Raw genomic sequence first — 15,969 nt, 5'->3', positions numbered from 1 at the left:
GATGCACTTGTATATCACCTAAAATAAAGTGTTGGTATACAGACAGACACCAACACTGTATGGTATCTGTGCAACCCAGTAGGAAACATATTTGTACAGTGGAGCCATTTCAAAAACTTCTCAGAAAAAAACAAAACAAAAGTTATGAAGATAACTTTTTATATTAAACACGAGAATCCTGTGGACAGAGACACAGAGATAACCACAGACATGATCATCTCCAATAAATGGAGATTAAATACTAAGAAATGAATGGGCAATAATATCCAATAAATGGAGGTTGTTGTATCTCATTTTTCTCTTTCCATATGGAATCCTTTTCGGGTGGAATTTACATCAGAGGTGCCTTCAGCGAGCACAGCCGATTCGTGGACTTCCTGTGTGAAACTATTACCCACTTTGCCCCAACTGTCGGCGTCGGCCTGATTGAAAAATATCGACCTGGAAGCGTCTAGATTTCGGCAGCCTGTTTTCAGATAGAGTGCCATAAAAAATAATAATTAGGCCTACCGCAAGGACCGTAAAGCACGCAGGCCTTCAGGTGATGAGATCGGCTTGTGTAAGCAGCGCATGGTGTGGATCTACTTGTCTTGATTGTGTTGGAGCGGTAACCTGATATACAGCCGGTGAAAATCTCCGACTCTGCCCTGGTATGGATGGGCTAATAGCCGCGGGTGCTTTATAAGTTTATTTTAGGTAATAGAGACGCTTGTTTTGTTACAGCCTTTTCCGCCCTTCCTTCTCTCTCTGCCCACCCTCCCTGCTCAACTTTACCTTTGCTGAAATTATTTGCTTCTTAAAATGCTAGTCGTCGGAAGAAAGCGATAGGTATAGATGTGAAGCGCATGCGCTTTGAATAATTTCTTTCTTTTTGTCGAGCGGCGCATCCGCGCAAGGACGGGGAGAGGAGGCGACTTTAGCAGGTGAGAGAGAAGCGAAAAGGGGGAGAGAGAGCAGGGGAGAGGGAGGGCTAGTTTTCTGCACTTGAACGTAACCAGACGCGCACATAGAGCGTGGGAGCACAAAGCACACGGAGCCAGCTAAAGACGCCGCTGTTTCACACGCTCTGTCCTCTTGGCACCGCGCGCGCTCGCTCGCCAAGCCGCACCGTTTGGAAGATAGGGGAAAGTTGTCTCTCTTTCTTTGGAGCAATACAGCCTGGATTCGACTTTTTTTTTTCTTTTCTTTTCTTTTTTACCCCAGCAACTTGTTCAGCGGTGGACTTAATTTTTTTCTGGTGTGCAAACTTTTGACTCAGGCTGAGGGAATTATCAGGGCACTGCAGAATGGAAGGTAAATTGACAAGTCGTGTGTGGCGAGGATCACCGTGTGGATCTTTCTGCAGGTAAAGAGCGCTATGACTTGAGCGGCTGAAGCGGCTGGATCCCATGTGCATGAAATGTTTTTTTTTTCTTCTTTTCGATTGTTTGTTGTTTTTTTTGGTTCTGATGTAGATGAGGTTTAATCAGTGAGTGGCTTCACTCCCGTTTAATTCAGACGTGAATCGACAAAAGTAGGACGACATACTACGATCCTACCAGTAGCACTTTGGCTTTTTAATTTCTGCCGCATAATTTACGCACTGTAAAAGGAAGTCATTTCCTTTCCCTGTTTTATTTTTTATATATAAAGATACATGCTTTTTTTTTTTTTTTTGTGCATTGAGCCGTTTTCACCAGACATTTAAGCTGCTATAAGCGCACGGAACGCTTTTAATAGATACACTTGTGGGGCGCTCCTGCACACTAAAAACTCGAAAACAGAAGAACTCTCGGCCTCATCAAGCACTTTTCCAAGAGACCCGGATATAAAAAGCAAAGTTTGCCTTCAGTAACCTGAAATCCACCTGGCCAGATCTGGGATTATTTCATCGATAACGTCTGCAGAGAGTGGATTGCTACTTCTAAGGCGCTGTTCTCCCTGGTGAGTATAACTAGTCCCGCTTGACTCAATTTTTACACGAGCCGGTGTTTATGTTTTATGGTCGTGATGGGATTAGTGGAAAGCATTTGGTTCCTGAATGAGAATGTGGATGTAAGTTCTTGACAGATGTCGTGTGTGAAACATGCTTTGAGAAAACCAACACACTCCAGCTTGCCAAGACTGCTATCGGAGTGTAAAATATTAATAATAAAAACGAAATTGAGCAAATGTCACCCACAACCCATTTGTGACAACTGTACGTGAATGATGGCTTCAAAAGTTTTCTAAGCCTGAAATGTCACTTCGTGCTTTTTCAATAATCAAATCCTTGCACCTGGCTCCCTCTCCTGGTTTTTAAGAAGCATCAAGGAGAAACGTGTTCATTAATTTGTGTGTGTTGAAATGTGTGCTTTTAATTTTAACCCTAAACAGTACATTTGTGAAACTTTGATTGATTGTCACTGAATGTTTTTTTTTTTTTTTTTTTCATGGCTGCCTTTCGTTTTCCGTAAAAACTCCCTGATGAGATGCAAGTTGTTATTGTAAGAACTTAGAATTAAATGTTTTTGTGAGAAGGACCTTAAATTAACTTTCCAAGTTTTCCAAAAATATCGACAGAATTTCCGCCCCAGATAACTCCTCGGTTCCGATAAGGGCCCCTAATTTCTTCAGCAGTGATAATTGCCCCTGTTTTCTCAAGAAAGCAACTGTTTTTGGAGATTCTTCTCCATGACAGTATTTTTTGTTCTCATGCGGAAATTTCTTCAGTTAGAAAGAAATTTTGCTCCGACAAAAATTCACAGCGCAGTCATTAGTCATCTGGCCAGGCCCTAGGAAACCTTTGCTCGGGTCAAATCGCTTCCAGGGGTCACTGGACGCATGGATTTACACACCTTATGATGGCGGAGCATAATACTAATAATTTTAGCAAACTGCAATGAAATATTTATTAATGTTAAAATAAAATATTACTACTTTTTTTACTGTCTCAAACATTCATAAATGTTATGTTTTCCGTTCGTAAATGTAAAATTTCAAATGAAGTTAATTAGAAGATATCTACTTAATTTATTTTCAGACCGGCTTCGTTTAGGCCACGAAAAACTCAACAGCTACACTAGTTTAAAATCTGCGCAAGGCCGTTTGTTTCTGAACAAGCACTGCTTTTTAAATAACGTTGAAAAAGCACAAAGAACAAGCTCACAAATTATTATTATTACCGGGCTGCACGCAAAACGTCCAAGCACACGCTGATGCATGCGTGTTGCGTGCGTGAGTCATTTTACATGCGTGCCGGGGAAGTTGGCTTTTTTTTCATTTTCTTTTCTTTTCTTTTCTTTTCTTTTTTTTTTTTTTTTTGAGTTTTCGGTTGTCTTGTGTCAATCCCCGAATCAGCCCTGAAAAATAAAAGGAGCGTGGCAAATCACAACTCTATCCCAAAATTCACACAGAACCTCAAGGCTGGCACGGCTGCTTGGTTTGCAAAATAAGGGGCAATTATTTAGACTTATTTTCTGCCTGCGTCAAACTGCACCAATACCACGCACTCGTTCAACAATAGCGCTCGTTTCTCCCCCCCACTTTAATGTGAGTTATCTTGGCCAAACGAGACACAAAACATGGCTCCTCTTTGCCAGAAATTCAATTACCGAGATTAGAAATTGAGTTAAAATTTTCGCAGATTAACGACCTAAATATTCTTTAGATTAGCCGCACTTCCTACTCAAACTAAGAGCTGTTATCTATTTTTAATATAGAAATTTTAAAAGTTCTTAGAAATTTCTTGAAATTAAAACTGTGATTTAAAAATATATATTTTCACTTCTCAAAATCAACATAAAAGAACAAAAAACATCCCTCTTAATGCAGTCATACAAATTGATGATAGATTTGATGATGTTTATACATAGAAACCCTAAATTATTTGTTTCTTAGTCTGAGCATGTTGGTTTTAGAAATCTCATCTGAACAATTTGTACACTAAAATGCATCTCTATAAAATCTAACTTTAGGCCTTCCCTGGCTGCTTTCAGGAATGTGTCTGGGGTTTCATGACCATTGTTTCATCTCTGACTGCATGTCTTCATTTGTCAGCGTTGTCCATTCAATCCATTTTTTTATCAGTCTTTCTGATCCACACTCAGACTAAATGACTTTTCTGGCTCTGCAGTGCAAGCGCTGATTGACCTCTTGGCTCTCATCACTTTCGCATCTTTCCTGCACATAAGCAAATTTAGCTGAAATTGTTACTTAACATGCACGTTTTTATTCTGAAACATGCAAAATAAGCAGGACAAGCAAGAACTAAACAAATTCACTCTCTGTTCTTTTGCAGATCTCCGGCAGAATGAAGATGAGGCTAGGTTGTGTTTGTCGGCCAGTTTGCTGGCCCTGTGGCAGCCTGCTGGACTCCAGGCACTGTGTCTTTGCCCTCACACTCCTCACACTCCTCATGCAGGTGGTCGTGGAGGCCAACTCATGGTGGTATGTAGACATTTCTGCTTCTACAAGATTTCACTTTGTCTTAATTTGTCAGCGTTGTCCATCTGATCAATTTTTATTTGAATCTCAGACTTGTTTAAAAAGCTTGAAGGAAAAAAAAAACACAATGGGAGAAATTTCTGTTTAAAAATGTGATATTTTTCTTTGCTTGCTTTGAAAGACAGCTTGATGTTTGTGTGTGTACTTATTCCCCAAACTTGCTCAGCTACATTGTACAACATGCTGACTGTTGCACATACCTTCCCAGAAATACAATTTCGCTGCAATTTTTTAAAAATTTTGCCAAACCAGAAAAAAAATGTATATTTCAGACACATTAAATGCTGTCGTTTAGAATTTAATCCTCTAATGCATATAAATAGGAATATGCATGTACACATTTGTTCCAGCTGAGATAAATCTCCGCAAGGAACTTTTCATTCACTGGTGTGCTGTTTAACACTGATATAAGACATTTTATTGAGAAAATAAAACATTTCATCTAAACACTTTTGAGAACATTTCAGTTTATTACCACTATAACATTGAAATCTGAAATGTAATTTATTAAATAAGACTTTTTTTAATGTGGAAAAATAGAAACAGCCAAATCAAAGCAAATGGTTTGCACAATGGGAGCCCATTAAGGAATTAATTTGTACAAAAAAAAAAAAGAAACTAAACTAATGGACCCAACTCGGCGAGCAGCACCATTAAAGTTCAAATACTGAGTCTGATTACAAACCTTGTTGAAGAGTCTTTCATTACCAGGGATTTTTTACAGACTTGACATGGAGGCAAAAAAAAGTCTGTGTGTCTTTCTGTTTCCTTTTAGAGAGAACTCACAGGTGTGAATGATTTAAGGGTGGATGTTGACAGAGCATCAATCTGCATGTGTGTTTGAGTGCTGAGAAGCTGCAGCGATTTTTTTTCTCTTCCCCCTGCTATGTGCCTTAGTGTGTATGTATCAGTGTATTCATTCCCGTGTTCCCTCGCTGGTGAGTTTCCTCAGTTGATCAGGTTACACTGGGGGCTAATTGTGTCTCTCTGGGGTCTCAGAGATGGGCTGCTCTAATTGTCCTGTGGCCTGGAACCAGATGCTCACACTGGTGTTCCTCTTTCTGCTGCTTTACATTGGTTCTTGCTATCTTCTTGGGTACAGTCATCTGCTTTTTTTCTTCTGACTACAGCACTTAATTTAAATGAAATGATCATATTTGTCACCCAAAAATTGTGCAAACCGTGGAGGCTCATGATTTTAGACACAACGGGGGTTTGAGAATTATTTAGTTGAAGTTATTTTGATGTCAATAATCTGCAAAATCTTTTTTTTTTCTTTCCTGTTCAGTAAAAGCTTTAAAACTAAGACTTTAAAACTAAGACTGAAGCAACATTTTCTTGAAGCATGATTGGGGATAGGCTTATAATTTTGTTAGATTCAAAATGAATACATCAGAGCATTTATCGCAATGTTGTTTTCAATTACATTCTGAATAGTTTTTGCTCTCATGACCCTCTAAATGTTTTCAGAGCATAGTGCTTGAGCTCGCATGAAGAGATTTTACTTGTGGCACTGACTAAATGCCTCTCATTGCAATGATTTACATACCTTTCTCAAAGCCAATCAAGTAAAATCAACTGCTGATCACGGCCTTGGCCTGTGAAACCGCCATACATCTGTTTCAGTGGCACATGAGTGAAAACACTGCACTGTGTGTCCCACCACCCCCAGGTCTTTGGCCATGAACCCTTTACTGATCCCAGAGGCCTACATCATCGGGGCCCAGCCTCTGTGCAGCCAGCTGGTGGGCCTGTCTCAGGGCCAAAAGAAACTGTGCCAGCTTTACCAGGACCACATGCAGTTTATTGGCGAAGGTGCCAAAATGGGGATTCGAGAATGCCAATACCAGTTCAGGCACCGGCGCTGGAACTGCAGCACGGTGGACAACGCCTCTGTTTTTGGACGCGTCATGCAAATAGGTAAGAAATTCTTCGAATGTTAAACAAAAAGGAAAGCACAGGAAATGCATGCATGAAGACAAATTGGACAGATTTAGTTCCAGCTGTAGCTACTCACCAGAGTGATGTATATACGTAGCTCACAGTGCCTTGCAAAAAAAAAATCAATCATTCACACCACATCCACAACTTCTATGTATTTTCTTGTGTTTTTATGTGATAGACTAAAAAAAACAGTATAATAATTATGAAGCGTAAAGGTAACTGAATTTTATAACATTTTACTGATAGAAGTCGGAAGTGTGGTGTTCTTTTTTCCCCAGCTCCCTTGAATACTTTATAGAAAACTTTGAGCTACAACTAAAGCCTTAAATATTTGGGGGTATCTACCTACTAACTTTGATAAGTAGCTCAACCTCAGCAGATTGTGTTGAGACCCGTGAGTAACAATTTTAAAGTTCTGTCACAGTCTCAATTAGATTAATGTCTGAACTTTGCCTAACATTCTGACACATGAATATTCTTTGATATGATGTACCAATAGAAAGGGAATTTCTGGCTTTGATTTTTATCCCCTCAGCATGATACTGCTGCCATAAAGATACGAGAGTTAGTTTTCTAACATGAACATGTTGTTTTGGATTCAAGCAAAAAAGTTACAAATTTAAGTCATCTGACCTGAGCACATTTTTCTATATTTTTATAGTGTCTCTGACATGGTGTGCACCAGATTAACATGACCTTATGTTGCCTCTTTTAAACATACCTTTCTTACACCCACTCTTAAGCAAAGGACAGATTTTTGGAGTTTACAACTAATATTTGCCTCGTCAACAGATTCTCATTCCTGAGAACTATGTATCTTTGCACCTCCACCAGAGTTAAAGTGCCAACAGAAATGTTACAACCTTTGGACATTTTGATGAACTCACTCTCCAGAACTTTTCTAGAACTTTATCCATGTCCCCTCTGGGGTGTTCCTTTATTTAGAGGACATGTTCACTTTATGCAACTGTAGTTATATTGAAATTACGTTATACACAGGTGCACTATGTTCATCGAAATAGGTGACTTTTGATGGTATTTGGTTACACTGCATTCAACGAAGGGGCATTTGAGTAAAAAATGGCGGAGCACAAATGTAGGCCACACTTCAAAGATTTCAATGATTTTTGAAAAAGCAGAAAACCATGGATAATTTTATTTATACTTTTTTATTATTATACAACCTATTGTGTTGGTCTATTGAACAGGTTTTGAGGCTGTAGCGGGACACAATGTAAAAAATTTTAAAGAGTATGAGTGAAGTAGTGTGAACTAAGATTTCTCTTCTGGTTTTTTTTTAATTCATGAACTGGCCTCTTTTTAGTCGTTTAAATTATATATGCCTGTGTGTGAAATGCATGGGGCTGATGATTCTCAGCAGCTGAGTGAAGGGAATAGTTGGTGGGTGAGGTTGCTGGATAAATCACATGTGGCTTTGGCCCACAAAAGCAACCCCTGACATGGAGCAGGAGGGAGGCAGAGAATCTGCTTTCCCCCTGATGAATGGGAGATGGTCTAATACACACACATATACACACAGTCTGAATGATTGCTTTCTGCCTGTATTTAAACATATTAGGAGTGCAGTGAGTGTATGCTCCAATATATCAACTTGTCAGAGATTACAGTGTCTGTGTGTGCTTATAGATATATGAGGAGTGGAATCAAATGGTTTTTGCTAACTTAGTTTTGCTTTCTTTTGCTAAACTTAAACCCATTTGTGGATTGAGTGCGTTTGGTTTAGTTTTCCCATCAGTACTTAAATGCTCTCTATGTGTAATTAACATAAAATATCAGTGTTGTGATCTCTGCAGACTTACAGCAGTCTTGACAGCTTTAGTTGCAAAATGCTATTGGATTGCATTTGGCATTGGTTTTGATCCCAGTCATTGCTTGTGGTGGGAGAATTTATATACTTTATCTTGGGTGTGCATTTTTCAACAGCCTGAATGTTTTATACAAATTAGACAAGTGAAGAAAAAACTGATTTTGCCACCCAACCACAAAATGCTTTTTGTCCAGCTCCAAGTTGTTAATTTCTGCCCCAATATAAAATTTGATGCATTCTTTTAGAAAAGCACACAAGTTGGACTATAAGCTACAACAAACCAAAAGCAGTAGGACAGATTAAATTAATAAAAAATAGTAGTGATGGAAATGTGAAATGAAACTCCAAATTACAGCAAGAAAAAAAACTAAAAAAAAAAAAAAAAAAAAAAGAGCCATAGTAAAGTGTCAGAACTAACCAGCCCTGGTTTTGAGTTTGCTTTGTGAAATCTTTACAACATTATCAGACCAGGGCGTTTTAGTGGAGTGTGGTGTTTTAAGATTGCATTAAAGTGACCTGTGACCACTTCTTTTAATGGCTTATAAACAATAACTTCAGTTCCAAAGCATTAAAAAAATCACAAAATTATAGAAGCACATTATAACTCAAAAAGTAATTAAACTTAAAAAATGTTTACATGAACATATTCTTGCAAGGGCTGCATCCTGAATACATCTGCTATTAAGGACGCAGCCCTGAGTGTCCAACGGCGAACCATGAATTAGTTCACGTCAAGCTTATCTGCAGCGGCTATCGATCTGTACCGCCAGATCGATAGCCTTCAACTTAAAAGCGGCATCATACAAACTTCTCCGTGTGGTTTCCATGATGAGGGGGTATGAGTTTGAAAACATTTCTCTATCGTGCCTGCTGCCAGCTTGTTCTAAATGAAAATCAGCACTTTCTTCTGTGATTTCCAATTTTGACTTCCAGTGATTCACTTCCTGCTAAGGAGCCCCGTGGTTGTTGAAGAAAAATCCACAGAAAAGCCGCACCGGGCTGTAAGTCGCATGGTTCAAAGCGTGGGAAAAATGTTGCGGCTTATTGTGCAAAAAATATGGTATTTAAAGTTGGTCTGATTTTTATTTATTTCCTTTTTAGGCGGTGTCCTGTACGATGCAACTGTGTTGTGTTTTGCAGATCCAAATTTAACATGAGGTTGTTAAGCCCACTCTATGTTCACTGGTTTTAAGTGGCTGGTTTGACATTGATCAACAATATTATCAACAGCAATGTGTTGCTGCAGAAGTGCACCATGTCATCCCAAATCAGGAGTTGTTTTTTTTTTTATATACACTTTAACCAACTGATCAACTGTTGAATTAGCCTCTCTAGATTCAATGTTGTACTTCTGACCTTCCACAAGTGATTGACTTGGTCTTGGTCCACTGTGAGCTGGATAAACATGTCCTCCACTTTACAGTTGTCTGTGTGAAAGCTTTAAAACTGAGCATCAGAGTGAGACTGTGTTCAGATTTCCTCTTTTTGTTGGCTTTGCTTGCTCGAGGTTATGATGCATGAGCAGCTCGGAAGATTAGAGTTCATCTGTCCACAGTTCCACTATTAGGCCAATATCCTCAGGCTGGATTAAAAGTTGTTCACAACTAATTAATCCCCCAGGAACTCTGATCTTATCTGCCGCAAAGCATTCTTTGAGACTTGACAAAGGAGTTCTTCAGTGTGGTTGTTTCCTATCATTTATATTTGTGTATTTTTCTTGCTCTATCATTTTTTTCTTGACCCATCTACCTTTTCCTCCCATCTGTTATTGTCATTACCGCTCAATCCCTATAGATTTGGCCCTGTAAGTATATGAACCATGCATTTTTATTGTTTAGCAGTTCTTGTCTTCTCATTCTACCAACCAGCTTTATAGTTTTTTTGTTTTTTTTCCATCTGGTTCTTTTTGAGCTGCTATCTTATTTTAGTTTTCTGTACTTGTCTGTGGCTTTGTTGGAGTGACAATGTATACAGTCCATGCGCATTTCTGTATCCACCTCTTGTCTGTATAGAGGAAATGTTGAGGGCAGAAAACGTGGATGTTAATGAACAGTGATTCCACTCACTCATGAAAGACAAAGCAAAAGAGTCGCTGTCACTTTTAATTTTGCTCAAATGTGAGTGGCTTGTGAAGAGGGATCTCTGTCACTTGAGGGCGCTGTGTTCTCTCTGGCTGCATCCCAATAACAGCAAAGCAGATTACACTGTTCAACATGCTGGCGGATGACGAGCCTGCAATACTTGGCTGGAGTGCTTTGTAATCTTAAGTGTATAGTGAATGCTGTCAGATGACATCACATCTCACAACATCACACACACTCTTAAATCAGAATGGCACTGAGTTGCCTATTATATTGAATAGACATCAATGCTTATACTCCAAAAATGGAGACGGGGCCTTGCATAGTCTTCACACCGCTTGAACTTTTCAATATTTTTGTAACATTTCAACCACAAATTTAAATAATTTTCTTGGTATTTTTTTAGATCAAACAAAACAAAGTAACACATACCTGCGAAGTGGAAGGGAAATTACTTACTTAATGTCGTGTAGAACCAGCTTTCACTGAATATGCAGCGACAAGTCTCTACTGACAAAAGGACCTTCTGTGTTCTTCTATGATTTGTGGCAACTTGCAAATTGGACTTCTAATGACATTATTGCAACATGGCTTTCTTCTTGCCATCTTATTAGGTATGGAATCCACACCCAATAGTTTTTTGTGTTCATAGATACCTCTAACCTGTGTTGTGGATCTTTGTGGCTTCTCTCATGTTACCATGGATCTCTTTGCACATTCTCTAAATGTTTTTCTGCCCTGGCCATTCAGTTCAAGTGGATGGCCAGGTTTGCAGTTGTGCGGTACTATTTTCCATTTCTGGACGATCAAACAGGTCTCCATACAATGTGCAATGCTTGTAATCATATTTTACCACCAAACCTGCTTTGTTTGCCAGTTTGCTTGTTAATGTGCACACAAGGAGGCTCTATTTACTAAATGGGAAACTTCTGAGGCAGTTGGTTATGCTGAAGCATTTTTAGTGTCAGAGTAAAAGGGAACTGAATACACATACACAGCAAACTTTTTATGTCCTTATTTGAAAAAGAAAAAACAATGATGTGCTACTTTGTGTTGAGATATCACTTCTATACATCATGTTCTTGGGTTGTGACGAAGCATGAAGAAGTTCAGTATGAATATTTACAAGGCAATATTATTCAGCCTACAGAGTAGCATTTAGATTTTTCTGTTCCAGCCTCAGTATGTCAAATGTGATATGATGCTTATGTTTGTGTATCTACAGGCAGTCGGGAAACGGCGTTCACCTATGCCATCAGTGCAGCAGGGGTGGTGAACACAGTGAGCCGTGCCTGCAGAGAGGGCGAGCTCAACAGCTGCGGGTGCAGTCGGGCCGCTCGTCCCAAAGACCTACAGAGAGACTGGCTGTGGGGCGGATGTGGAGACAACCTCAACTACGGCTACAGGTTCTCCAGGGAGTTTGTGGATGCACGCGAAAGGGAGAAGAGCTATCCAAAAGGCTCGTACGATAGTGCAAGATTGCAGATGAACCTTCACAATAATGAGGCAGGAAGGAGGGTAAGGCATCACCTTTTACATTATCCGATAAGAAACAAATGTAAAAGTTCTCAAAGAGGAAAGCAGACTTTTAGAAGTGAGACAATCCAGGTCCGTAAAACAGATTCTGTATGATCATCTGTTTAACAGCTCTGTCTGTTCACTCCCTCCGCAGCTTTGATGTGTATGGGGAGAGGGAGTCGTTGGAAACAGCTCTGGGGTTTTTCCTTTCCAAACATCTTGAATCAACCTCAAAGAAAGCATCGTGCTAGATCTCTTTGGCCAAACTGTTCTCTTTTAAGTTAAACAAATGAGTGAACATTTTATGTTGGACACCTTTGGAGACTAAAACAAAATAATGATTCCCTCAGAAGAAAACTGATCCCTTATGACAACAGCAGTATCTTTGATTGCTGGAGAGACAAGTTACAGTGCAACCCTTTGGGGATGTACAGTGCCTTACAAAAGTATTCATACTTCGTAAATGTTTTGCTTTTTATGTCAAATTACAATTGTTGGGCCTAATGTGATAAACGCAAAAACCATTACTAGTATCAAAAGTAATAGACATGAGACCTAGAGGACAAAGGTTGTGTTTTTTTCCCCCCATACCTCCTCTTCCCCCTTTCAAACACACTAAAAAAGAAAAAAGACTGGAAAGCATTCATATTCGCCACCTGCGGAGCGCTTTGCGGAACCACATTGTTTTGCTGGGAGGGAAACTCTGATCTCTGAGCAGCTTACCTGTCCTGATGCTTGTCCTTGGGGTGTTTGCAGTTGTGCCATTCTCAATTTTTGGATATTACAATGTTCATAGCTTAGGATATTATTTTATAACCAACCGTACCAATGTCTATATAACTCCCACAGTCCTAGAAGCCCTGTGTGCGGTCCCGGCAGGGTCACACTGACTCTGTGTGTGCTTTAATAAGGTTTTTGTTTTTCTCGTGGTTTTGGGAACTAACGAGCTGAGGGGACACCCCATCAGCCTGTCAGTTGTTCAATCATGACATCTGCCTTGCTCTTCCTGAGCGTTGAGCTAGAGGGTTAAAATGGGTCAGTCTTGAAATGGGAAACCTCATGTCTCAAAGAGATTTACCTGCTTAGCCAAAGTTGAAATAAAAACAAAGTTTAAAGTACACAATTTCATCCCTGTCTAGTGTTTCCCTTGGTCTTAATAATGCTGTGTTTGTGCTCTCATTTTCCTTAAGAAATCACTTAGACTATCACAGTACAGGTGTATTTGTTCTGATTTATACTAATTAGCTAAATTTTGAAGGTTGTTGGTTGCAATGGATTTTATTTGAGTATCAGAGTAAAGAGAGCTTACGCATGTCATAATTTTGTTAGAAAATACATAATCTTTTTTTACTTCCATTTCACAAAAAGGCACTAAAAAAACGTTAAAAAATACAAAATTTTGTGGTTGCAACAAGACAGGACATTCTCAAGCAGTATGCAGTTTTCCAATACATGCTGAATTTGTTTTCTGCAGGGTTTTTCAAATGGGAATTACCACTTTTAGCCACTTTTTCATTTTATTATTATCTTTTTTTTTTCTCTAAGGCGGTGTCAAACCTTGCCGATGTGTCGTGCAAGTGCCATGGCGTGTCTGGATCCTGCAGCTTAAAGACCTGCTGGTTGCAACTGGCCGACTTCCGTAAGGTGGGCGACGCTCTGAAGGAGAAGTATGACAGTGCAGCAGTCATGAAGCTTAACTCGCGTGGCAAACTGGTGCCAATGCACAGCAATTTCAACGCTCCGACAAGCAACGATCTGGTGCATATCGACCAAAGTCCAGACTACTGCTTAAAGAACCAAAGCACTGGCTCCATAGGCACCGTGGGGCGCCTTTGCAACAAGACATCAGAGGGCATGGATGGATGCGAGCTGATGTGCTGCGGCCGAGGTTACGACCAATTCAAGGCACACCTTGTGGAGCGATGCAACTGCAAGTTCCACTGGTGCTGCTATGTGAAGTGCAGGGTGTGCACCACAGTTGTAGACCAATTCGTCTGCAAGTGATGAAAGACCCGTTGCCTTGCGGATGATGGTTGTACATCTGTGTGAATTCATGAGCTGTGGAACACAGGATGGAAGAAAGAAACTATATAAATTATATTTATAGAGTTAAACAATTATGTCCTTTGCAAAAAAAAAAAAAGACCCTCTTAAAAACAAAACAAAAAACTTTTCCTTTTTAGAAACCAAGAGTATTGTTAAATATTTATTTCCAGATTGCTATGTTTTTATTCTGGCCGAGTCAATATCAGCTACTTTTATTTTTTAGTCTGAGTTCTCTAAAACTCTCAATCACTTCATCCCTTCCTCCCCAGGGCAGTTTCTTTTTTTTTCACTAGGAAACTTAATTCCTCTTTGCAAGTGGCTCACACTAATGAATGCTGTCTGCAAAGCTAATCTTGTGCCTTCCACTTTCTAACAAAAGTGGTGTTTGATGTTGTCTCATAATTGGCTTAGAAATTCTGATGAATTGGTCATTCGTAAATGGGTTAAGGTGCTTGTGTGCCATGTGTGGATCTTCACAAGGCCAGTTCCAAGCCAGAAATCGCAATCCTTTACTTGTCACTTCTTTACACATGAGGCGGAATAATTGAGATGTTTGCTTTTTTGTGAATCCTTGCATTATGAGGGAGAGCTACAGTGACACGGCTATTTTTTTATTTTTATTTTTTTGTGGGGACACTGGGCCTTTTATTAAGCTGTCCCAGAAGCCTTAATATTCCCCAGGTGCTGCAAATGGCCCTTTGTTCATTATGCACTTTGACACACAGACTTTAACCTGTCTGTATGTGTCTCTTCAACTGTTATCCATATAGCCATATCATAGTCTCCTTTTTTCAATATTAATTCAGATTATCCATTTAACATTATTTTACAGTACTTATCATGGTTCATATATATGGGCAATGTCATGGTGAACAATGGTGAAATATTAAGCGCTCTCTGTAAATAGTATAGCATAGTCTATTCAGCCAATCAATAAACTGTATTTATTTTTTTAACCCAATCTTCCTTTAAGCTTAAAGAAAGCAAAGTATTGTTTCTATAAACAGATGATTAAGGTTAGTTTTAAGGTCACTTTTCCAAATTGTTTCCCACTGACACATGGCGCTTCACTGTTTTTGTAAAGGGAAATGCACCTTATTGTTCAGAAACAAAACCTTTCACTCACGTTTGGCTTTACAGCTACACCATTTTTTTCCCCACAGATGTTCAGATTTTTACTTTACCACAGATTTCCACCATGCTATAGTCCCTGTAAAGAATTTTATTAGGCGTATTCCAACAACCCAACAATGTGTATTTATAAGCTTCTTTTAATGAATTTGAGGTGTGTTGAATTTAATGTGTTATAGTTGCTATTTTGTTACTTTTTACAAATTGGCTCAATGCTCTTCTTTCTTTCAATAAATATGAAATGTAAAACAAGCAGAGATGTATTTAATCCCATTATTTCTTTAAGTTGTCTCTGCCTTTTTGGTTTTCAGTTTGGAGCATTTTCTTCCTTCTATTAAGAAACACATAGATCAGCCTTTAGGTTAGGTTGAATTTTTTGTGGCATTCAAACACAAAAATGTCACAAAATTTAATGTATGGCTTTAAAACATAGAAAGATTTTTACATAGAAAAGGATGTCACTCATGTATTCAACTCATCTGATCTAGTACTCCTTTTTCTGGTACATGTTTTTGGGGAAATCTCTCCAGCAACTTTGCACATCTAGAGACTGACATGTTTACAGATTGTTCTTTGCAAAATAGCTCAATCAAAGAGCGTTGGTGAACATCATTGGATTATTTATCAATCAATCAATCAATCAAATTTTATTTGTATAGCACATTACAGCAGCAAGGCATTTCAAAGTGCTTTACATCATAAACAAAAACACAAAGTCATGCAACATAGAATCAACAATAAAAACATTACATTAAGTCAAATGCCAATTAAATTCGTAATTGATTACATTTCAAATTTAATTCTATACAGGTGGGTTTTTAGTCGAGATTTAAAGGCACTCAGTGTTTCAGTTGTTTTACAGTTTTCTGGAAGTTTGTTCCAAATTTGTGGTGCATAGAAGCTGAATGCTTCTCCTCGTTTGGTTCTGGTTCTGGGGATGCAGACCAGAACCAGAAG

General features: G+C 39.0%; 1 protein-coding gene across 1 annotated transcript; it reads left to right on the top strand.

Annotated features, from left to right (window-relative positions):
• Window positions 1-869: 869 nt before the first annotated feature.
• Window positions 870-15,267, top strand: wnt5a (wingless-type MMTV integration site family, member 5a). Its single transcript, XM_032575505.1, has 5 exons — window positions 870-1,923; window positions 4,259-4,407; window positions 6,137-6,384; window positions 11,543-11,835; window positions 13,381-15,267. The coding sequence occupies exons 2-5, from the start codon at window positions 4,271-4,273 to the stop codon at window positions 13,837-13,839; spliced, it is 1,137 nt and encodes a 378-aa protein (XP_032431396.1). The 5' UTR covers window positions 870-1,923; window positions 4,259-4,270; the 3' UTR covers window positions 13,840-15,267.
• Window positions 15,268-15,969: the final 702 nt, after the last annotated feature.

The sequence above is a fragment of the Xiphophorus hellerii genome, chromosome 1 (genome assembly GCF_003331165.1).
Source record: "Xiphophorus hellerii strain 12219 chromosome 1, Xiphophorus_hellerii-4.1, whole genome shotgun sequence".
Lineage (NCBI taxonomy): Eukaryota > Metazoa > Chordata > Actinopteri > Cyprinodontiformes > Poeciliidae > Xiphophorus > Xiphophorus hellerii.
The sequence above is the reverse complement of the archived record's forward strand: the minus strand, read 5'-3'. Positions and strand labels throughout refer to the sequence as shown.